Source organism: Cimex lectularius, unplaced genomic scaffold, assembly GCF_000648675.2.
Source record: "Cimex lectularius strain Harlan isolate CLEC.00 unplaced genomic scaffold, Clec_2.1 scaffold69, whole genome shotgun sequence".
NCBI classification, from domain to species: Eukaryota; Metazoa; Arthropoda; class Insecta; order Hemiptera; family Cimicidae; genus Cimex; species Cimex lectularius.
Window position 1 is genome coordinate 984,964 of NW_019392630.1, and position 24,117 is coordinate 1,009,080.

Consider the following 24,117-nt stretch of genomic DNA (forward strand, 5'->3'; position numbering starts at 1 on the left):
TATAACTTTGTTATCGCTATCAATAGAAACCATTTGCATACCGCGTGTTTAAAGTTCTATAATAACAATTATTATATGAATGCAAAGATAACTTGTAATGGCACAACATTTTACATACAAGTACAATGTTCACCCTAAGTAAAGTAATTTTTTTCTTTAAATAAACGGTTCATATTGGACTTCCTGTTAGGTTGGGATAGTTTTCAAAATTGATTCATAATTCCCCCACAAATGTAATTGTTCATTGCTTATCTTTTGTTGTATCCCCCCCCCCCCCAGTGATATAAAAACATTAAAAAAAACTCAACCAAACTGGGACGAAGGTTGTAATAACTGGAAAGTTAAATTAAAATGAAAATAGAAATAAGAGCTCATACTTTAACGTTCAAGACTTGGCACTGAACTTACATCTACGTACTTTCAACTAGGAAGAGGATTGATAGTTGAGTTGCACATAAGCTTATGCAAAAAACTAACCACTTTCTTGTAGCCTAAGAAATAAAACTTAGAAAATAACATGGAATAACTGGGCGGCAAGATCACATCGGCGATAAAATGTTACCATGCAATATCGTCCCAATATGGGCCCTCGGTCTTAAAACGTACGGTCACCCAAGCATTCCATTTTATGAAAATTTCTCCAGTTCAAAGTCCTATGCACTTTAGCCTAGTTTAGCCTTTCCAGATCATAATGGTCTTCCGGCCTGAACAGCAAAGATAGTGATGTGAGAAACCCTTGTGACCGACTAAACCAGCGACACTGTGCGAACCAGAATGATCAGAAAAACCTAACTACGAACCTTTATCCGCAGACCACACGAGACACAATAGTCGATGTTATTGGGCGTCGGTGTCCGTAACGGTTTAGGCGTTGACTCGGCGCTCATCACTGTAAGGTAAAGGTCCTCGGTTCGAACCCAGCGGCTCTACATTCAAACCGGACATAATTACAAATGGGCTTTTTTTTCAAAAACACCGGCACCCCGAGAGTTGATATAACCTCTGCTGTTGCGAACCCTCTTTAAAAAAAAACCGTATATTCCAATCATTCTGCAATTTTGCACATACCCTAAAATATTTTTAATTACAATGTGTAATCTGGGAAGGGCAGCAATAATGGCAAATTACGCGTATACATTTGTGTGGGCGCCTTCTAAAATCAAAGCTAAAAAAGAAACCTGCGCTTTTAGGTACTTCCGTAGAGGTGGAACGTCCCTTCTCTTTAAAAACCTATTAATTAATGGGTGGAACAAAATGTTTGCGTTATTTTATTAGGTTCTCTTGACCTAATTTTGAGTTATTTAATTTAAAATTGAATTTGTTTTCGAAATTAACACTGATTTAAGCAAACGTAGGGTTTTCCGTGTTTTAATGCACGTTTTACGTTTTTCATATGCTTGTTTTCAATCTGATCTCTACGTAATATAGTTCAAGTTTGGCATTTATAATTCTGTTTATGAGATATTTTAATTGGATATGAAACTGAAAACCGTGGCTATTCACGGTGTCGCGTTGTCCGTGACGTACGGGTCGTATGGATCGTATAACATACGGAATGTTATTTTTCTTTTTTTTTAAACCACTAGGACTCGAATTTCTACGAGGTTCAAACTATATAAAAGAAGTGCGGAAGTCCGCTGAGTGGTCATAGTGCATATGCAAATGCGTACCGTTATCGCGAAGTATTCTTCTGTAGACGTCTTCTGGCGAGAAAGTTGTGAATTTGGTCGAAGCCCAAGCATCTCGCCCGTTTGGAAGCCACTCCCTGGTGATGATGAGTATAGACAGGTCTGGAATTCATCCCGGTTTTATCATATAAACAGCCTTCCTAATGCTTATAGCTGTTGTAGAACTAGTTTGTTCGGACCTGTCCGATAACTTTCCGAAGGGTTCTTAGCTCAAGTTGGCAAGGGTTGAAATTCTCAAAACTTGTCTCACGTATTTTTTCTTTGGTTGATAAAATTATTTGACATATCTCAATATAATCAGCTATATTTTGTTAATTCCATCTATTCCATGGATTTTTCTGAATAAAAAAGAAACTGGTCTTAAACTCTCCAATGCAAATACGTATTTATAAACGCCGCATACATTATATGTCAAGAAACAATTAAAAATACGGCAAGCAAAAAATATAGTCGTACCATTTTATCCAAGATTTTCAACAAGTTCGGGTATTTTGTAAATGTTTATTTGCAATGTTTGTAATTGAACAGTTAAACGGCTTAAAGCCGGTATAAATTAATTTCCTAAGATTGTTTTCAAGTAAGAAGGACAATATGCGTTGCTAGTTCAAAAGAGTGCCCGCCATGGATCGGCTTACTCTACAATTGTCCTTTGATAGCGGGGGAGTGCTACATAGCAGCGTTTTTGGACCGATTCTTTACATACTCTACAACGCAGATATCCCGACGTCTTACTCCACCGTTCTTGAATCCTTTGCCGACACGAGCGATTCTATCGTCCGACCCGTCCTACATTGGTGCTCAAGGCACATGTCTTGCAAATAGCCGAATGGAGCAAACACTGGCGTATAAAACTTGATGAAAACTAAAGCATCTCTGATCATTCACCCTTTGAAGTAAAACCCTTGTACAATATTTCTCAATAATATTCCCGTCCCAAAAATACATTGCGTCCGTTACCTTGGGTCCCATCTATACTCAAGACTAACCTGGAAACAACACACCGACTAAAATGCAGGAATTAAAGATTGTTCGGACTACTCTGGACTGGCTCTCAAATCTAGCGTTTCAACAAATAAATGCCATTCTACAAAACAATACTAAAACCAATCTGGACATATGGACTAGAACTGTGGGGAACCGCCAAACATCCAAAGAATACAATCCTACAAATCCAAAATCCTATGAACCATATTCAGTATTATTTACTGTCGTGCAAAAAAAAATTCCCAAAACGTTTCCAATTCCCACTATAAATTCTTCTCTCACCCCAATCGAGTTGCTCAATCTTATCCAATAGAAACCACATTTACAATCATGGTGACATTCCTCACGCGCTCTCTAAATAGAGCCAAGGAATTTCACCCTTCAATTAGATGTGACATATCGAGAAAACTTTTTCTGCATGTCGGTCACATATGCGACTTTGGCCCAAAAGTAAGTGTCCACCTGTCAACCTCGCATGGCCTATTCTTAATCGGGTGAAGTTGACCCGTCTTATAAGAATCAGACTTTCCAGGGCCACCTATCGACAACACTGTAGATACGTGGAGCTTCTCTGCCGACCCGACCCACCGACGCTGCCACTTTCTTTTAACAGTATATTTTACAGCATTTTCAGCAGAGGTTGGATCGGCGTGGCTAAGTCCAGAGGTTAGGACTTCTTGACCTTAGACGCCTCGTCCGCCTTTTCGTTACCCACCAGACCTATCTGTCCGGGTATCCAGACAACAGCCACCATTTTGGCGAGACGCTCCAGCTAAATGTTATTTCTCCAACAAGAGTTCAATGATAGGGTCGACGGACAGCAGTAACCGCACTGAGAGATTGGTGCAGACTAAGTAAGCGGAGGGATCAACGTTTCGAATCACCTCAAGCGCTTGGTAAATCACATACACTTCTGCCGTGTAAACGCTACAGTGCGGAGCGACCATAAAGAGGACTGTAATACTCTCCTTCGCCGGTTTTAAACATCTGTGAAGACGAGGCGAAAACCGACGTACCTCGATCTAAGTTCCAAGAACTTAGCTTGGTAAAGGTATGATGGAGTAGAAGATTTGGCTAACACGGCGAGGTCGCCCCTGATGAAAACGGTTGGGGTCGGCCGGTTACCCAGTTCGAGTACCTTTCCCAGTGTCATCTCTGCCCTCCCCGAAGCGTATTCCTAGGGATCCCGTGCGGGACTGAAGTTGCTCCAATATTCTGCTATACTGGCATCTAAGGACCGTTGGTTATTGTAGTATGCTTATCCTCGTTCTGGAAAAAAATTGTGTTACTTTTCCTACGCAATTTTCGGGTTGCTTTATGTAGTTGAAATGCTTCCATAATGTATAAACAGCTCGATAAAGCTCTGAAATGTAAGTTCTTAATAATGAGGTGATCTTGTCACTTTGGCCAAGTTCAAACTGAAAGATTTCCGACTTCAAAACTTGTTTTTCCATCCGTTGTCAGGTTGTCTGGTTGAAAGATGAACCTCCCTTGTCAGATCTCTTCTTTCCACGATCCCTTTCATGAATAAGTTTCGTATATTTTTTGCCTTCGGTTTTACAGGACTCAACGTTCAGTTTTGACATAGCACCGCCCAGTCCATCTCACCATATATGCTTGCGTAGAAACATTTAAACAACGCATATACAATCTGTTGAAATCGTGAGGAGCGATCAATAATGAGGTAGTTCAGAAAAACAGCTTTTTCATTCTTTTGCCGACGTTTCAACCTTGATTCGGGTCATCTTCAGGGCATAATGTGCTATTCTTGTGGTGTCATATTGGCTTTGTTCAAAGTGTCGTGCAAATGCATATACAATAACGGCGGAATTGTTTTATCTTATTATGTATAGATTTTTTAAGGATCTAAAGCCGGCGATGGAATGGATTCCCAAGAATGTTTTCGAGCAAGAAAGACGATAAGATCGTTGGTAACTCAAATGAAAATTACTGCTATTTGCAAAGATAAACACATTACAGTATTACTTGAATTTACATAGTGTGCGGTTGTGTTCCACTTATTCTAATTATTTTGATCTGACGGCCGATTATGGGAATGTGTATGACTCGTTTCAATATTGCATGATTATACGGATTTGTCTTTTAAAAAAAAATGTCTAAGATTTTTGTACCAGTTTATCGTATTTTAAAATTGATGGGGGAAAACTCCTCCTACAATGGCTTTAGGAAAATCTCGCCCTTCTGACGGTTTTGAATACAGGTAAAAGCAGTTCGACGTAAATGGTATTTTACAAGGCGTACAATTTTCCCCGGCCGTTGAATAATTGCTATTCGCATAGCGTATTGTAGGTTACAGTGCGCTATCTGGGAAGGACGCGAGGCCGTTTATTATTCATCTCTTCGCCGGTATGTCGCGGATCAAAAGCCGGCTATAGACAAAGAACGGAATACGTGCTCAGACAATGTGCAGTAAGGTCGTCGCCTCACGTATACTTTCAATATACATCCGTTAAACTCGTTCCTCCTGGCCTATCGTTTTGGACGTCGGTTGGCAGCCCGTATACGTGTTACTGGACCTAACTCATACTGCACGCTCACCGTTTCCAATATGATTATTTCGAGTAATTATAGATTGAGGAACAAATTACAGGGGAAGGTCTTTTAACAAGTAAGTAACCCCCGGTATGTTCGGGGTTAAGCTTAATTTTTAAAAATAAGTAGTAATTAACATACTTATCAAGGTGAGGTTGAAAACATAAAAATATGAGCGGATAAAATAAAGATGAAGAAATACGCTGTACTATTCACTTTCTACCGCCTCCAAGTCTTAAAACACTTTTTATTTGAAATAACAAATTTTACAACATAAATCATTAATATTAAATTGGGATTTTTCACCATGTGGTTTCCTTGCTGATGAACCTGTAATTTGGTCGTTACGCTCTAAATTCAACCTTACTTCAGTTATCTTAAAGGTTTTAAATTGTGAGATCTGGATGGTTGTAATGTTTGATTGAATCTCAACGTTCAATGTCCAAATTTTAGGAGTTTTAGTAGCGTGTACCATAATAATAATAATAATAATAATAATAATCCATTAGAGTTCGTGGTCCGATCGATCAAATAACTTCTTTCAATTAATTAATCTTTATGTAAGGTATTCGTTGAGATAAAAAAGTCAGTGTCACGAGAGGGATTCGAACTCACGACCTTCGGCTTAATACGTCGCTGCTCTACCACTTGAGCTATCGTGGCTTCGATCCACTCGGACACCAACTTCTCATCACAACCCAACTTTCGAATTTCGAATTGAAAAATGGCAAAAGGGAGGGAAAATTCGAAAGGTTGTTGGTTGAGATGGGAAGTTGGTGTCCGAGTGGTTCGGAAGTCCACGATACCTCAAGTGGTACAGCAGCGGCATATTTAGCCGAATGTCGTGAGTTCGATTCCCGCTCGTGGCACTAACTTTTTTATTTCAACCAAAACCTTACATAAAAATATTAATTAATTGAAAGAAGTAATTTGGTCAAGAGTCCACTAAATATAATGAAATTATATAATACTGTAAGATTACATTTATGGTATTATTTAATATTTATTGAAATTTTAGTTTTAACTTTTTTTTTTACTTTTCATAAAAACTAATGCTAATAACTCTGTTCTCTCATCTATCTGCATATTAATTAGCATTAATGCTAATTTTACCTAAAGATTAAAAAACATTCATTTGTCATTATTCTAGAATTAGGACCTGTAAAAACTAAATTAATATATTTTGACAATTTAATACACATATCGTCTATTTGAGACTTTAATAAAAAAAAATACTGAATTAAGAAAAAGCGAGACTTTACAAAGATTTTAATGAACAATAATTTAAATTAGTAACGATAAGCCTTATGTGAAGCTCCCGCCGAGAAAATAAGATATCGACGGTAATTATTATGGGATATTGAAAAATGGCACGAAATACTTAACGATCGGAATAACCCGAGGTCCGAAGAGTAAATTAAAAATAAGTTCAGTAGTAAATTAATTTAAATTCATCTATTTCATGCCAACAGAAGCTTCTATATTCGAAGGTTTTTTTCTACTAAATCACGAATGAGAATCGGCACATAGTTGATTAAAAATCTAAACGAGTTATTTTCAAAATTAAAACTCAAATTGCCCCCCTGTGGGGCGTAGGCCCCACGTTAGGAAACACGGTTCTACACCATTACATTTACTTTAAATCGTAAAACTAGGTTATTTTCGTTTTATTTAGATATTTGAGCTAAGAAAAAGATTGTGGAAGTTTACTATCAATTATATCTCAATCGAGAAGTACGCCAAATACCTTCTTTTTTCCGATCTTCCCCAAACTATTAAAGTGATCGACGACGCTGAAGAGTGCCAATGTATGGACGATTTTGTTCCTCTTGAGGTCTCCAGGGTGATCAACCTCCATCCTGGTACTTCATCACCATTTCGGTCTATCTATCCTTTCTGTTTTCGTACGTTAGGTCGAACGAAAAAGTGTAATTGGATTCGAGAACGGCCGAACTACACCAATAAACTGTGAGATTTGGTGATCCTGTCCCCATTATTTTCGTATATAAGAGAGGATTGGCTGAATTTCTTACTGGTGATTGCGAAAAGGATCATTGAAATTGGAAACGACCAAATACTTAAAGATAAATAAGTTGTGGTAATGCTCCTTGAGGTCTACAGGGTGATAAACCTCTGTCTAGGTGGTTCGGAACGTTTTGTCTGTCAATATTCGCTGTTTCGATCTGTCAGTGGGGGGCTTTGCTGCGATTTTCGATTGAAAATGGTTAAATTTCAAAATGCATCTTTGTAGACGGAATCGATTAAACTACCCTACAATTTGTGAGATTTCTCTTGAGGTCTGCAGGGTTATAAACCACGGTGCACTTATTTTCGCTGTTTTGGTCTGTCAAAGTGGGTTTTGAGAATTTCGGATTGAATAAGGCAAAATACTTCATTGTAAGCGGAAACTACTTCATACAAATTGAGAGATTTCCTCTTGAAATATGTGAACCTTTAGCTTGGTCATCCTGAATCCAAATTAAATTGAACTGTGGAGTATTTAGTGACCGTTAATTAATGATTGCTTGGAGATCGAGAGATGCGGTCTCGTGTGATGTAGGTTTAGAAAAAAAATGGCAAAAACGAGGGAAAACTCATAAGGTGGGGTTGAGATAGGAAGTTGATGTCCGAGTGGATCGAGGTCACGATAGCTCAAGTGGTAGAGCAGCGGCGTATCTAGCCGAAGATCGTGGGTTCGAATCCCGCTCGTGCCATTAACTTTTTCATCTCAACTAAAAAGCTTAATTAATTGTTAAGTTTAGAAAAACATTTTCTTTATCGTGCCAACGTTTCGATCTTTGTTTAGATCATCTTCAGGGCCTGGGATTTACATACATTGTTAGGATTATACAAATATATGAAGCTGTGAAAATGAATTTATTCAATGATAGAAATTCATTTTTTCACATCTTACATGTATTTGTATAATTTAAACAATGTTTATAATCCCAGTCCCTGAAGATGATCTCAATAAAGATCGAAACATTGGCACGACAAAGAAAATGTTTTTCTAAACCTACGTCACACCAGAATATAATAATGTTTATTAATAAAGCTATTTACAAAATATCTCAGCGAAACATTTTTTTGCTTGGATACTAATCCGTCAGCAAAGTTGCAATACAAGTTTTTTTATAATTTATTTATTTTTTATTACTACGATAAAAAATAAAAATAAAGAAAGCACAGAGAAAAAGAAATAAAATGAATTCCTACTAATAATTAAATTCTCTGACAAGTAAATTTCTATAATATAGTGCATCTTTTAAATAATTACATAGCAAACCCCTTTCTCTACGGTTTAGATAATTACAAAGTTCAGAGTGTGTTAAATTATCTTTCTTAAAGTATTTTATTCTATATGGCTTCAAAATAGGGCAGACTGCAATCATATGTTTTGTATCTTCAATTTCTTCAATTCTTCGAATAATAGAGTAAGAAAGAATAAGAAAGAATAAATAATAAAAGTATCGGGTACATCAGTTTACAGTAGAGTCAGTTTTGATTGTTTATCTATAAGTCGTGAAAGTGTTTTGTAAGATCTAGTAAGGTCCTACTAGGTCCTTTGTTTTACATTCCAAGTTAGCACACACTGGTTGACTAATAGGCAAGGAAATGTGATGTAGGTATTGTCGAGGTCATTATTAGGTAAAAGAGAACGTTGGTTTTTCAAATAAGAGTAAATATTAAATTATATTCAGTTAATTAGGGTTTTGGTTGAGATAAAAAGTCAGTGTGCTTTTATCTCAACCAAAATTAATTGAAAATAATTTATTTGGTCAGGCGGACCACGAAACCGAATAAATGTTAAATTATATTTTAGTAATTCTTGACCATCAGGAGGCTTTCGTAAACCGGCGAGACAAGTCGAACCCAGGAAAGAGAACAATATTGATCAGTTCAACCATGTCCCAGCTTGGTCCATTGAACTGTAGGTTTCGATCAAACATAACAACCTGCGTCGCACCATTCCCGATCAAAAACCAAATAGCTGACGTTTCCTGGTGCTTATCCATTGACCCAACCATTCCTTGACCTTGATATTCCCTTTGTAGAAGATGTCATGAAATATAAACATACACTACAGAAATGTCCTCAAATCCCTTAATCGTTAGGTCCCCAGTTGCTCAGTTCCTAAAAACTGTGGAAAGTTAAATCGTCAGTGTCCTTGCGACACGTTGGGCAGTGTGATTGGTATCAAAAAAGTAAAAACATTAAGAAAAGCAACATATCTATGATTGCAAAAAACCTAAGCAAAATCCTACAGCACTCGCTACCCACCATCTTGAATACCAACACAATTTCGACTTCAAAATCCAAAAGTATTACACACAGAACAAAACAAACATAAACGTAATTTCTTAGAAATGGTTTATTTCAACAGAGATAAACACAGCATCATTTACAGAACAGATACATGTAAACTCAGTCGCAGCTACGCCAATATCATTAATCAAATTCAATACAGATAACATACCTATATCATCACATTACATTCCACACATCAAATACTTTTCACATAGTCTAATTTCCCAACAATTTAGCTTTCCTTTTCCTATTTATCCCTTTCTATATAATCCTGAAAGGATAATCTGGCCGAACCATTACCAACACATTTTTTCCCTTCGTCGGCTCTTTTCACCTCAAAGAAGCCGACGCCTTATACAAAAATGTCTTTTCTATACCGACATCCTTCCCCACCCCTTCAAAATCCAACGTATATAGCAAAATCTCACTGGCACTCTCGACACGACACGCAAGAATGGCACAATTACACAGAAGACAAACACTTTGAGGGAGTAGAAATACTTTGATTGAATATATAAAAAATATATTTTGCATTGTATAAATTCACTTTTCCAAATCCAAAATGTAATTGTTATATGTAAACAATGTTTGTAAATCCCAGGCCCTGAAGATGATCTCAATAAAGATCGAAACGTTGGCACGATAAAGAAAATGTTTTTCTGAAACCTACATCACACCAGACCGCATCTCACGATTTCTAAATAAATAAAAACATTAAGCTGAACTTCAATTGACCGTTAACTTTCAATCCATTAAAAACGTAACGACAGTTTAAGGCCGGCATCAACCTGGGTGTCCGCTTATGTCAATGTTTATCACAACAACGGATTAAACTGTACTTGATCGCCCCTTCCCTTGCATTTCTAATAGAGCTTTTAACTTTCTTCCTCTTAAATATATATAAATTTTTAACTAATCTTTATTGTAATTCCATTACAGTTCAGAATAACAGTTGTGACTCGTAAAAGGAATCGTCCGCCCAGCAACGGCCTTAATAAATTACATGTTGGTGTATGCATTTTGACCTGGAAAGAATAATGGAGAATAACACAATTTAAATAAGTAAACAATATAAATAGAAAACAAAGCAAATAAATAGGTGAAGTATATAAAGATTTTTTTTCCTGTATGTTGCACTAGGGTAAGGCATAAGGCGATTGCTCTAATTTAGTTTAGTCCCCTAGACAGTAAATATGGTACGGAAATAAAAGAAAATTCTGCCCTTAATTTGTCCCATTGTTTTTACCAATAGATATTTGCTTATGATATGTTTTAAATTGGGAATATCAATTAGAGGAAAACTCACATAATCCTTAATACAAAACAGGGATAAAGGATTGTTCATTCTTTACTTTTACAGAATTTAAAATGTTTATTCAGTCTCATTTGAATTCAGACGCAATAAACTGTTTAGTTTTCATTTTTGTTTTTTTAATTTCAATTTGTAAACTTAAAAATCCACTTAATGCTTAGGATATTACGCGTGGTGTGGCGCTTATTGATGATGGACGTTCCATCAGGTATGCGGCTATTGCCATCGGAGTTCCTTACAGAACTCTGCGAGACGCCTTTAGATGTTTTCGAGAAACTTGGTCCTGACATAGAAGGCCCGGGTCTGGACGCCTTAGGGTAACACAACCACAGGATGACAGTTTTTGACTTTGAGAGTTTTGCGAAACCGCCACCTTATTGTTGTTCAAGCGTTTCATCATCTCCGGAAGTTCGAGGTATCGAAATTTCAGAACGCACTGCTCGAAGAAGATTAAATCAGTATGGACAGATGGCTCTCGCCCGTAAGAAGACCAGAATTAACCAGAAGACAGAGAGTTGCACGGCTCGCATTTGCTCGAGAGCACAGCCATTGGTCTTTGGACGATTGGTCTGCTGTACTTTTTACAGCTGAGTGTAGATTTGCTCTACGATCTCCGGATGGGCGTGAAGGAGTGTGGAGAAGTCTAAATGAAAGGTACGAAGCCTTTTTTCCCAGAGCCAACCTGTTCAACTCGGAGTATATCAGTGATCGTGTGGGCTGGAATTTCAATGGAGAGTCGCACAGAGTTAGTTGTTGTTCGTGGAGGGTCTTTGTCGTTATGTGGATGAAGTTGTGGAACATGATGTTTGCCTATCCTCGATGAAATCAGCGACAATCCTATTCTAATGCACGATAATGCCCGTCCACATGTTTCTCGCATAGTACAAACGTACTAAGTCTTAGCCTGGCCAGCCCGTTCTCCAGACTTGAACCCAATCGAACATTTAAGGGATAACTTCAAAAAAGGAATAGGAGCACATCCATCACGATCTTGAAAAGACTCTTCGTGAAGAATGGACTTACCTCCCGCAAAGAGACATTTCCAGACCGGTAGAAAGTAGGCCGAGGCGTCTTCGAAATGTAATTAAGACAAGAGGAGGAAATACGCGATATTGAAATGTTAATGTCAATGATGTTCACAGTCTTGAATATTGAAACAGTGAAAAATAAACTCTTAAATAAAATTTAATCTAATAGTTCAGTTGAATGTCATAGTCACAGTGATACAGTTTTTGCATAATTTTAAGCCCATATTCGCTGTATCAAATATTTGGCAAAAAGTCCGCATGTAATTTGTGTTGATATAATCCGAAATTGAGTAGGCGAACCACTAGGGCGGACAAAAGATTGCTGGAGTATGTTTGGCGGTGGCCAAATGAAGTGTGAATAGAGTACTAATGAAAAGGGACCGGTTTGTTGAGTGATGAAGATGATCCTTTGATTCCTATAATTCCCATCCTTACGGCACATATCGAAATGACTCATTGCGAGAATTGCAAAAAGATTGAGGGTCTATTCGTTCGTTGTGCTTCCTAGGTCGGGGTTCATTTATAATTGGGCGAGAGAGATAGTGTCGTAGATCGGAGGACAATGGTACTTGTCGCGGGTTAACGGTACTCGAAAAGATAACAGATTCGTTTTTGGCTGAGTTTCGTGCTTGCCCAGGAATGATTGATCACGATCCGCAACCCTCCGCTCTTCTTTCACCCGATTTTGAACTCCAGGACACCCCTAGCAAAGTCGATGACAAAACAGTAAACGTCTGTTTTACAAACTAACCTCCTCGACAAAAATCTAAGAAAATTATTATAACAAATAAATGAGTTCTTTTTCGTTTATAATGAATTTTTCCATTTTAGAAACAGGCATTTCCCTTGAAACGTTCTCTACAGTAAACTAGAAAAACTGCTCAGAGCGACATAACAGGAGGCATGAAAGGATGAAATGTCCACATCCAATCACTCCCTATTTTCGTGTACTACTTGCGTGAAAAGTTAAAGTAGCATTTTCTGGAGCCGAAAGATAAGAATTAAAGAATAGATACAAAATCTTCTCATAAATTCTGGACAGAAGATCCAACTTACCACCACTGGCAAACAAAAGACTACAACTCTATACTACAGTATATACCGACTAGAAGTTTCAGCCAAACGCTCAAACATCCTGCGTATTCAAACTGCTCAATCAAAATTCTTCGAAAAATTCTAGACACTCCTTTTTTATGAATCACACGAAACACACAAACATTTAGGCCTCTCTCAGACGAGACGGTTTGGTTGACTAAGTTGCCTGTTATTAGTACACTGCCTTGTGAGACTTTTCCAGGATGGTTCCACACCTTTTGTTTTCTTTTTATTGTACAACTACCTGCATTTTGGTATCTAGTAATAATGTATGAATAAATCATTAAGAAAACAAGAGTGGAGAAACTACCCACTGGTAGTACTCCTAACTATTCTTTATTCAATTGTCACTGGATAGAAGATCCCGTGGCCATCGTCTCTTTAGTCGGCGAAGAGGGGTTGGAAGGAATTCGTCGGGATGAGAGGATGTGAATTTGAGGATTTATAGTGGTTGGGAGGTTTGTGAAAAATTTTTGGTAACGGGAGTGGATTACATCTTGGTTCCACACCAGACAAATTTTGCGATCGACTTTTCATCCCGATAGTAGGTTAGTACGATGAACCCGATGAAGAAGAATCACGTCTTGTGCTTGCTATCCCGCAAGAAGAGAAGTAAAATAGGAGGAAACCCAGCCGAAGAAAAGTATGGGTTCATCCGTTGTTACAAAATCTGGAAATGGGCACGCTTTGTCCATAAAGAAACTCGATTTCCTAAAGGTACATTTCAGAAAAATAAGTCCAAAAGCTCTCCTCTCACCGATTGTCATCGAACCATTTCCGCAGACTAAAAGGGCGATAGTTTAAGATTTTCTAAACTAAAGGCTAGAGTGAACAGAAAATATCTTATGAATGAAACTATTACTGTCGGGTAGTTAACAATAATAATAACAATAAAAATACTTTTTTGATTATTATAAAAATTATTATAAATAAAAAATATACTCTTAAAAAAAACAAGTATTTACAACAATGGAAAATCCGTCTCCTTGGAGTCGAGATTACTGATAAAATATTGATAAAAGATAATGAAATAGCCAGTAAAATATAATAATATTCTCTGAGTTTTATAACAAGAAAAAGAAAAGCAAAACCAAAATATAATTAAATAAATAAAATATAAAAAATAATAATAAAATAAAATGAAATAATCTGGTAAACACAGAACAGATATATTTATATACCATTAATTAAGTAAAATTTTCTTCTAATAAATCAAAAATTGAACTCTTGTACCAGTTCCCAGCGGTGGTGTGACGAGCGAATTTTATTCGCTGCCTGCCTGGCTCATTTAAAAGTTTGACTAGGGTTTCTTCCTAGAGCACAGCCCTACCCAAATAAGAAGCGCGCATCTCGGACAAAATGGTACATTTAGCCAAAAAGTGCACGATGGTTTCCTTTTCCCTTGTATTGCACAGAGAGCACATTTATGTATCCCTCTGGTGGGTAGTCTAGTGGGTCTAGTGGGTAGTTTCTCCACTCTATAGAACTTTCACTTCTTTTTTGTTTTTGTTAATTTGCCGTAACTATGTTGTTTTTGATCCAATATGGGTTAGTTTTATGTTAAAGGATATAAACAATAAGTTTAAATTTTAAATAATTGACAATAGGCTTACGAACAAATAGGTATTTTTAATATATTCGATTTTTTTAAGCCTTCTGTATGTCCAACTTGCCACGGCTTTCCTGTGAAGTTCAGAAAAATCAGTTCGTTGTAACGAGAAGTAACATTGTTAACACATAACGGGACAGACCATAATGAGCTTTCTTGACCTTTCTGCATGAAGTAATTTTTAAAACGCCCTAACAAGCGATCTGCCCGTTTCAAACCATTCTTCTAATGAATTCTTCATGAGGCTTTCTCGTCGATACCCGGACAGAAATAATCGAAATTTTAACAGGTTGACAAAAAGACAAGGAATTGTTCTCGTGAATTGGTAGATTCTACCGGTCTAGAATTTTCTGCGAGCCCCATGCTACGTTCCGTCCGAAGTGTAGTTTGAGGTGTGCTGCCGACTGTAGTGTGCTCTTAGTGACGGCCGGTTGATTTCGAGAAGCCCCACTGGCCGAACCATCCACGTGGCCACACGGTCCGACACGTGTCCGAGTTTGTTCAACCAGGCTGTAACGGTGGACCGGACTTCGTGTCCCGGCGAATGATAGACTGTTAATTCTAATGAATCAACAAAAAGTGAGCAAAATACTACGTAACCAGGTTGAAATAAGGCCTTTCAGCCATGTTGACAGAAGACCGTCCTTATATAAACAACTACTCTTCTTTGAAAAATAAAAATTGTAATTATTATTTCAATAATCTGCCATCAAAAGTTGAACATCATTAAAGCCAACTGTTTATTATAAATGCCTTTGATTTTATCTTATCTTTAACTTTCATGAGTAGTTGTTTTTCTTTATTTTTATTCAACCTTTAATGATGGAGTTCCTCCAAAAAACTACAGCAACCCTCGAAAAAATTTTTCGACAATCTGACAAATGACCAGTTTGTATATTTAAAAATGTATTTTATTCCAAAAACTATTTTTTCTTCAAGAAATGTTTAGATTGAACCGTTCAATCTGTTACAATTAATTAAGGTTTTTAGTTGAGATGAAAACCTTAATTAATTGTAATGTATTAATTGGTCAAGCGGACCACGAAATTAGTGAATGAAGTTCAATCTGTTAATGAACTTTTTTCAAATAATTAACATGTTCTTATCAGCTCTGTAACATGTTTCAAAACATGACCGTGAGTGCATTACTTTAGAATTGTTACCCGTAGTAATTTATAATTCAGGATAAAAAAAAGCTGTAATTGATCATTGCAGAAACAACGCATAAAGACAACCCTCGTTAAAATTTCTGTATGCATGTGGTTCGACGGAACTGTTCTGGTGGTTAGCCACATGGAATCCAAATCTCATCACAAGCCGCTTGTTTAAAGCCATTCATTTCACGATAAATAATATATTCAGACTTGCTACAGTCGATTTGTTTGTACACAATTTATCCTCGGCTCGAGTTTCTAACTATCGGCTAAATTTGAATCTGCGTGGAACACCGAAAACAAATACTTACCTGCGTAGTGAATAAACTTGCATAAAACGTTACAGGTTGAAATAAAAAGAATAAAACACGATTCGACGCGTACGTTTTCAATTAATTTTTCCAATTAGATCCGAAAGGCAATCGGCCCAGACGCTTGCGAACAAGGCGTCACTGAAGAGCTTAACGGTGATTCGAACACAAGCACATGTTTGTTTCCCAGACTTCATTATCACATTTCTAGCCGATTAAACTTCAGTCCACCCAGGGCGTTTATTTAATTTAATTAAGTTATTATTATTGAGTCTGTTGGGTGAGAGACAAAACTTTTGTTTTCGTTGTTTGAACATCTCGTCTCGTTTAAGTCGCGAATTGCTTCTTTGAGTCCGTTCTTAGTCACACTTAAGTTTCTTTTAAATGCACATCAATAAAATAAAGATAACAAAAAATTAAAAATAATATATTATGGTAATATGAAATATATAAATATAAAATATAAAACGTTTATATAAATAAAAATAAAATATGCCTAATAGAAAGATAATCAAATCGAAAAGATAATATAATCGTTTTTATAGTTTTTTTTATAGTGTATTATATTCCCGAGGAAGTAAACATAAATGCCCAAAACGGCGCACAGGGGGAAAAGGCGGTAAAAAGTCGATTTTCTAAAAACTGAAATTTTTATAATCAAATTCACTTTTCTTAGAGTATTTGAACCAGAGAATAAGGCTGTAATAATGGTTTTACGGTTAAAAATTGATCAAAACAAGTAATCCCTCCTGATACCTGAAAATAATAAATTTTTGCAATATATACAAAGATATACGGCTATTTTCTGAACATGAAAAATCGTTCACCCCTAATTTTCTTTCGTGTACACACCAAGTGAGTTAAAGACAAAAATTCAACGTTGGGATGGAATCAGGGTGGTTTAGTTGAGGGAAAACCAGCAATATTCGAGAGCTATTCGGTTTTTTAGACGTTCAAAATATGCTTCGTTGTTCTTTGCTTTGGTACCTTCTTTTTGCGCTTCTATAAACATCCCTGTAGTTTTCAGCTGCCTATTACTCCCTATCTGATTGTAGCACTGTTTTATATAGACCTATTTAGCCTAAAATCTCGAAAATACAATAAATCTGGCCACGTTCTGTTTAGTTGAAGGATTTTGCCTTAACGGTTACTGTTCTTTAACTGTCTAAAATCCCCATATATCAGAAATATCGTACCATGAAACGTTTTCTTTAAAAAAAATTAAGGATCACAAACTTTCGTTTCAATGCGTACGAAGTGTAAAAAGTTGTGTAAAAACATGTGTAGTACGTACATAATTATAGTTATTAGTTGTTAGTTTATAGTTATTTCGTCAGTTTTGATTTATTGTACATTCTTGGAATGCAAATCATTGCAATCGATCAGTAAACCGATTCTAATGGCTTTCCATTCACAGAGACAGAGAAGTACAATATCGCGTTCACTGCAGAAAGCCTGCTGAAGAACTGATAATTTTTGAAATTTTGAATGTATGCAATTTTAATGAAAACCCAAAATTTCAATAATTTCATTTTTTTTTAATTTTCTGCTCTTACAGAAATAATTAAAAAGATTCGGAAGTTCTTGAGTTCAGCTTTTATTTTAAACGTAATTTTACAATTTTTAATGAGAAATTTATTGACAAAAACGTGCGCGATCTTCATTTTGGTTATCTCAAAACGGGTTTTTTGATGATTTACTTGCGAAAAAAGCAATTTATGACTTTTTTCATGGTCACATTCTTGATCGTGGAGACCAATCGCCCAAATTCCTCCATTACAGAAAGAGGATGGTACTTGGGCGAGAGATAGCAGAGAAAAAGCCGAATTGTTTGCTAGCTATCTTGCTGAAATCTTCAAACCAAATGAAATCATCAATAGCAGCTTACTTGAAGTAACAACCACGCCACAAGATGAAAATATAAAGCTAGTTTCACCTAAAGAAGTAGCACGAAAAATTAAAAATTTACCTGCTAAAAAGACTCCAGGATATGACCTTATCACTGGAGAAATACTAAAACAATTGCCAAAAAGGGGTATAGTTAAACTAACATACCTATTTCATGCTGCGATCAGACTGAAATATGTTCCCAGCATCTGGAAATTCGCAGAAGTCATTATGATAAAAAAAACAGGAAAACCGGCGAACGAGATCAAATCATATAGACCAATATCGCTACTACCAACAGTGTCTAAACTCTTCGAAAAGTTATTATTAAAACGAATAAAACACATCGTTGAAAAAAAGAAAATCATTCCTGACCACCAATTTGGATTCCGAGCAAGACACTCAACAATAGACCAAATTCACCGAGTAACGGAAGTAATAGAAAAATCTCTCGAAGAAAAACAAATTTGTTCTGCTATCTTCCTTGATGTCTCACAAGCTTTTGACAAGGTCTGGCACGAAGGACTCATCAATAAACTAAAAGGTATGCTACCAAAGCAGTATGTCGATATTATCAGTTCCTACCTAACTGACAGACTGTTTAAAGTCAAACAAGAAGATCAATATTCAAAATTAAAAACAATAAATGCAGGAGTGCCACAAGGTAGCATATTAGGTCCACTGCTTTACTTGTTATACACCAGTGATTTTTCGAAAATAGATGGAGTAAAAATTGCAACGTTTGCAGATGACACAGCGGTGATATCACTAGGACCGACTATCACCCACTCAACCAAAATCCTCCAAAATGCATGTAATAAGATAAACGAATGGACAAAAAAATGGAAAATCAAGCTAAATCAACATAAACCAGTTCATATAATCTTTACAAACAAAAAGGTGGACCATGTTCCGTCGTTCACAATCGATGGAACTACTATACCATACAGCAATACAGCTAAATATCTGGGAAGGACCTTAGATGCCAAGCTGAGATGGAAAGAACACGTGAAGAAAAAAAGGAAAGAAATAGTTTTAAGGTATAGACAACTATACTGGTTGATAGGACGTGGCTCCAATCTTGCTATACAAATAAAATATTATTATATAAACAAGTCATAAAGCCTATGTGGACATATGGTATTCAACTATGGGGTTGTACCAAACACAGCAATATCAAAATCATACAAACACTCCAAAATAAAATCTTACGTAACATGGTCAATGCACCTTGGTACATAAGGAATAAGGACTTACATAGGGATCTTAAGATCCCTGTAGTCACGGCGGAAATATTGGGTTGTCCGGAAAATAATGCAGGATTTTGGTATTAAACAAAAAAAAAGAAACTAGTTACTTTAAAGCAATGTTCTTTAATCAAAATAATTTCCCATACTCTCAATACATTTCTCCCAACGTGTTGGTAACTTATTAATTCCGTCTGAGTAGAATTCAGAATTTTTAGAATTGATAAAGTCAATAAATGCATTTTCCAGTTCCGTTTGATTTTTGAATATTATGTGTTGTAAGTAGTGGTCCAGGTGTCTAAAAAAATGGTAGTCAGTAGGCGAGAGGTCCGGAGAGTAGGGTGGGTGAGGCAAAGTTTCATAGCCAAGCTCCAATAATTTTTGTGACGTTACACGTGACACATGTGGTCGAGCGTTGTCATGCAACAAAATGGGCCCTTTCCGATTGACCAAAGAGGGCTTCATTACTGCCAATTTCTGATGCATGGTATTAATTTGGTTACAGTATGATTCAGCATTGATGGTTTCGCCAGGATTTAAGAAGCTGTAGTGTATTAAACCAAATGAAGCCCACCATACCGTAACCATTACCTTTTTTTGATGAGTTGGGGGCTTTGGAAAATGTATTGGAGCTTCTCCTTTGTCGAGCCACTGTCCAGAACGTCTAGTGTTATCGTAGAGAATCCACTTTTCGTCACATGTAACAATTCTGGCCAGAAATGGGTCATTTTTGTTTCGACAAAGAAGTGATGCACAAACATCAAAGCGCTGATTTTTTTGGCGATCGTTTAATGAGTGTGGAACCCAATTTTCGAGTTTTTTCACTTTTCCAATCGCCTTGAGGTGGTCAGCGACGGTCGTTTTACTGACTTTGAGTTGCTCTGCAAGTTCTCGAACAGTTGTTTTGGGGTTTTCTTCCACCACTGATCGCAGAACATCATCATTAAGAGAGGAAGGCCTTCCACGACCTTCTTCATCTTCAAGGCTGAAATCTCCCTCCCGAAATTTTTTAAACCACCTTTGCACAGTGCACTCATTAACACAACCCTCGCCCCAGACTTGGTTAATGTTTCTAGCCGTTTGGGCTCCGCTTCGGCCGAGTTTAAACTCGTAAAAGAAAATCGTACGAAATTCTCGCTTTGACATTATAAGGATGACTGAATTATTTCCAAGTAGCGGAATGCTACAGAGGTAAACAAACAATATCATTTGGAAGAGGATTAATAAGTGTTGACATTCATACAAATGAGTAATCCTGTAAACGTAAACAGAATATTTTATATAGATTTTTTTTAATGAAAACTTAAAATCCTGCATTATTTTCCGGACAACCCGATACAAAGATTTGCCGCCAAACACCAGGCTCGCCTCAGCCAGCACGAGAATGTGGAAGCGACTAAACTCTTACATTACCGAAACACGGTCAGAAGATTAAAAAGAACAAAGCCATATGAACTTGTGTAGTTATAAGTGAATAGTGAAATGTAAATCTTATTGTACCAATGGGTTTATAAGAATGTAAACATTTATTTATTCTATAATATTATTGTAAAAATCTAATAAGACCAGTTTTAATAAATAAATTTAATTTAAAAAAACAAAAAAAACATTCTTGATCAGCGTTAAATTTCCTATAAGAATAGTATATTCAGTATTTGCTCTTATTTTAATTTCACTTCAATATTTCAACAGTATGTGAATTAAATAGTTATTATATAATTATTGTGAGTGAGTCCATCTGAGTCAATTCGCCAGATTATTTTTTGCAACGTGTTGAGTTATCCGTCTACCGTCCACAATTTTGGACGTTTTGCTGCGGTCCAATCGATTCGAGAACAGTTCCATTGAATTTAGCGTCTATTTGTCCCTTATTTGTTTCGTTTTTGAAATTTGGACCACAATTTTCGCCGTTTTGCCGTGGTCCAATCGGTTCCGAAAAACGTTTCACTGGATTCAGGGCACCAATAAACCTGAACAAACAAAATTTGAGGAACTTAGCTCAAATAGCTTGGGTGTTACTGAATTTATTCCGTTTTTCTGCATTTTGACTCCGTTGTGCCTCCTTACTGCTCACCCGATGAAACTCAATTCAACCGAATGCCATTATAATGATAATAATGACAATAATGATCCATATCTACAATAAATGTTGGTAATTATTCCTTTAACGTGGTGTATTTTCAGTTAGACTGTAATTAAAAGCCTGTACGTTTTGTCGTTTCACTAATGGAAGATAACTTGAACGAATAATTATTTTAATTGTGTTAATGATAAATAATTTTTTGTAACTTTGTTATTTCATGTTCGCGATAAATGATCTAGGATGTAAATGTTTCGTTTTTACTTCTTATTTAATATGAATTGTACCTAATGTAATTATCGCCATTAGATGGATTCCAGGTTAAGCTGAAAAACTATCAATTACATAGTAGTTAAAGGACGCAAGTTTACGATTTCTCTAGTGATGAGATGTTTTTAAGATTAGTTTAAATGGAAAATAATACCTCAATTGGAAAATGAAGACTTTTAAGCCAGCCAGTTTATATGAGACACATAACATATGACACGTCGAGCCTTTGTGTCCGGTAGTCTTTTGAAAATTCGTAAATTAAAACGGTTCCATATTTATAATCACAAAATAAGGGAGGATGTCCGTCTGTCATTTATCGGTAAAAATATTGAATTGTATTTATTAGTTTGAGTTTGGTTATTTGGTCTTTGCCTGTTGAATAAATTTATAATTTCTTACCTCATGATTCTCCTCGCTACGAGTTATTCTCATTCGTTGTTACACTCTGACTTTGCGGTTTTTGCATAATGCCGTCCGACAATTGACCGCGTCAAGGATGGAGATATTAAAATGTGACGGATCCCCCTCGAGTCACATCAGAGCTCAACGCCTCCATCGCGCCTTAGGTTCACAGGGACATCTCATAAATGTACTGGTGATTAAGCGTTTTCCAGTCAGGTACGAGTTGTCCGTGTATGCGAATTCGTATTCACTTCCCGATTCGCAACATCACTCGCATCCTACTCGTCCAACGCCCCTATTTTCGCAAATCCGCTGATCGTAATTGTTGTACGCATAGGTAAGAGAGAGAGAGAGAGAGAGAGAGAGAGAGAGAGAGAGAGAGAGAGCGTGAGAGTGAGAGTGAAAAAATAAAGGGGAAAGAAAGAAAGAAGAAATAGGAGAGATAGAGAGCGAGAAAAAAAACCATGAAAGAAAAAAGAGGAAGNGAGAGAGAAAGGAAGAGGAGAGATACGGAAAAACAGGAAAGAAAGAAGTAATAGGAGAGATCGAGAAAGTGACAAAACATGGAAGAAAAAAGAAAGAGTAGAGGAGAGAACAGAAGCAGACAGAAAAGAAGAAGAATGAGGAGAAAAAGAGCCGAAGAGATAGATGGGTAGATACATAGACAGAAAGAAAATGAGAGAGAGAGAGAGAGAGAGAGAGAGAGAGAGAGAGAGAGTGAGAGAGAGAGAGAGAGAGAGAGGGAGAGTAACCAATATAGAATATAGAAGAATAATGTATTTAATTTGTATTTATTTAGAAGAGATCGATTAATCTAAATAAATTGAGTGGTGGGATAAATGTGTCCAACATTGTATATTTATGAAATTTAATGATTTTGGAAGCTTTTATTTCATAGGAATTGTTAGGCGGGAGCTAAGAAAAGAGGAAGATGGGTGGGATTTTCCCCCAACAAGACATATTCTGGTTTTCCCTGTGTAACTGATCCATTCGGTTTCAGGAGGGTTTTTTAAACTATATTTTTATAAATCTTGCAGACAATATTCAGTAAAATATATTTGCGAAAATTTAGGAACGTTAATACCTGTCAATAAATAAAAAATCAGTCTTTCTAAATTAAAACTGTGGCATATCGTAAAAATAAAAACGTTGAGTTTGAAAATGAGTTGTTTTTTGCTCTTGTTCTTCTTCTTACGGGCATCGACTTCTCTCGAAAGCAGAAATGCACTGGTTGCTTTTTAAATTTTTTTTACAGTTTTCAACAGGTAAAAATTATGAAAATCGATTCAAGATCGTGCTATTAAAGTATTTACGGGCTTGGACTTACAAGAACTGAAACCATGAGTCAATGAAACGGCATTAAGTATCAATTCGGAATTCTTCGACGGAAGACGCTTCACCACCTGTCATCCTTTGGCACTTGACCGTGAACCTTGGTAGAGTAGCATTTGCTTTGCATAAGTGGACGCTCTGAAAACTTACCGACCGTGACTACTTAAAAGTTCCATTTGCTGTGCAACAGTTTTTATCGCTTGAAGAAAAAATAAATAAATAAAAGGATCGTCAAATATGAGCCTTTACGGCGTACGAAATATTTATTGTGTTGTATTGCTTGATGATTGGAAAACTAGTGTTCGTCATTATGGCCCATTGCGGGATTAATGACTTGGGATATTTGTACTTTAGAGTTCGTTGGGCAACTGTCTAATGGGTTTATAATGCAACCTCTTATCGTTTTTATGCAATTAAGATGATTTGTTTCATCTGTTTCAGCACACTCTCACTGGTCATAGTGGCAAAGTCTTGGCGGCTAAGTTCTTGGGAGAACCGACGAAGGTTGTGACTGGCAGCCACGACAGGACGCTTAAACTCTGGGACCTAAGGAGTAGAGCATGTAAATTATTTCAAAAACAAATTATTTGCATACAGATAGTTGTTTAACAGACAGAAGAATTGTTTTGACTTTGAAAGTAGTTCCAACTTTGTTGAATATGTTGTGTAGGTATCGAGACGAAGTTCGCGGGTTCCTGTTGCAACGACATTGTCATCAGCGACTCAGCAGGCACGACCATCATCAGCGGCCATTTCGACAAGAAGATTCGATTCTGGGACACCAGGACGGACACGAACATCAACGAGATCCTGGTCCAGGGGAAGGTCACTTCCCTCGATTTAGCAAGAGGTCTGAG

The 24,117-nt window shown here is 36.7% G+C and overlaps 1 protein-coding gene across 2 annotated transcripts in view; it reads left to right on the plus strand.

The window, feature by feature from the left end:
• Nucleotides 1–24,117, plus strand: part of LOC106670358 (autophagy-related protein 16-1) — a 285,817-nt gene that overhangs the window by 252,692 nt on the left and 9,008 nt on the right. For both annotated transcript variants that reach the window (XM_014400612.2, XM_014400613.2), the window contains 2 exons: nucleotides 23,702–23,822; nucleotides 23,931–24,110. In XM_014400612.2, the coding sequence (XP_014256098.1) occupies nucleotides 23,702–23,822; nucleotides 23,931–24,110 (301 nt within the window). The remainder of the gene's footprint in view (nucleotides 1–23,701; nucleotides 23,823–23,930; nucleotides 24,111–24,117) is intronic.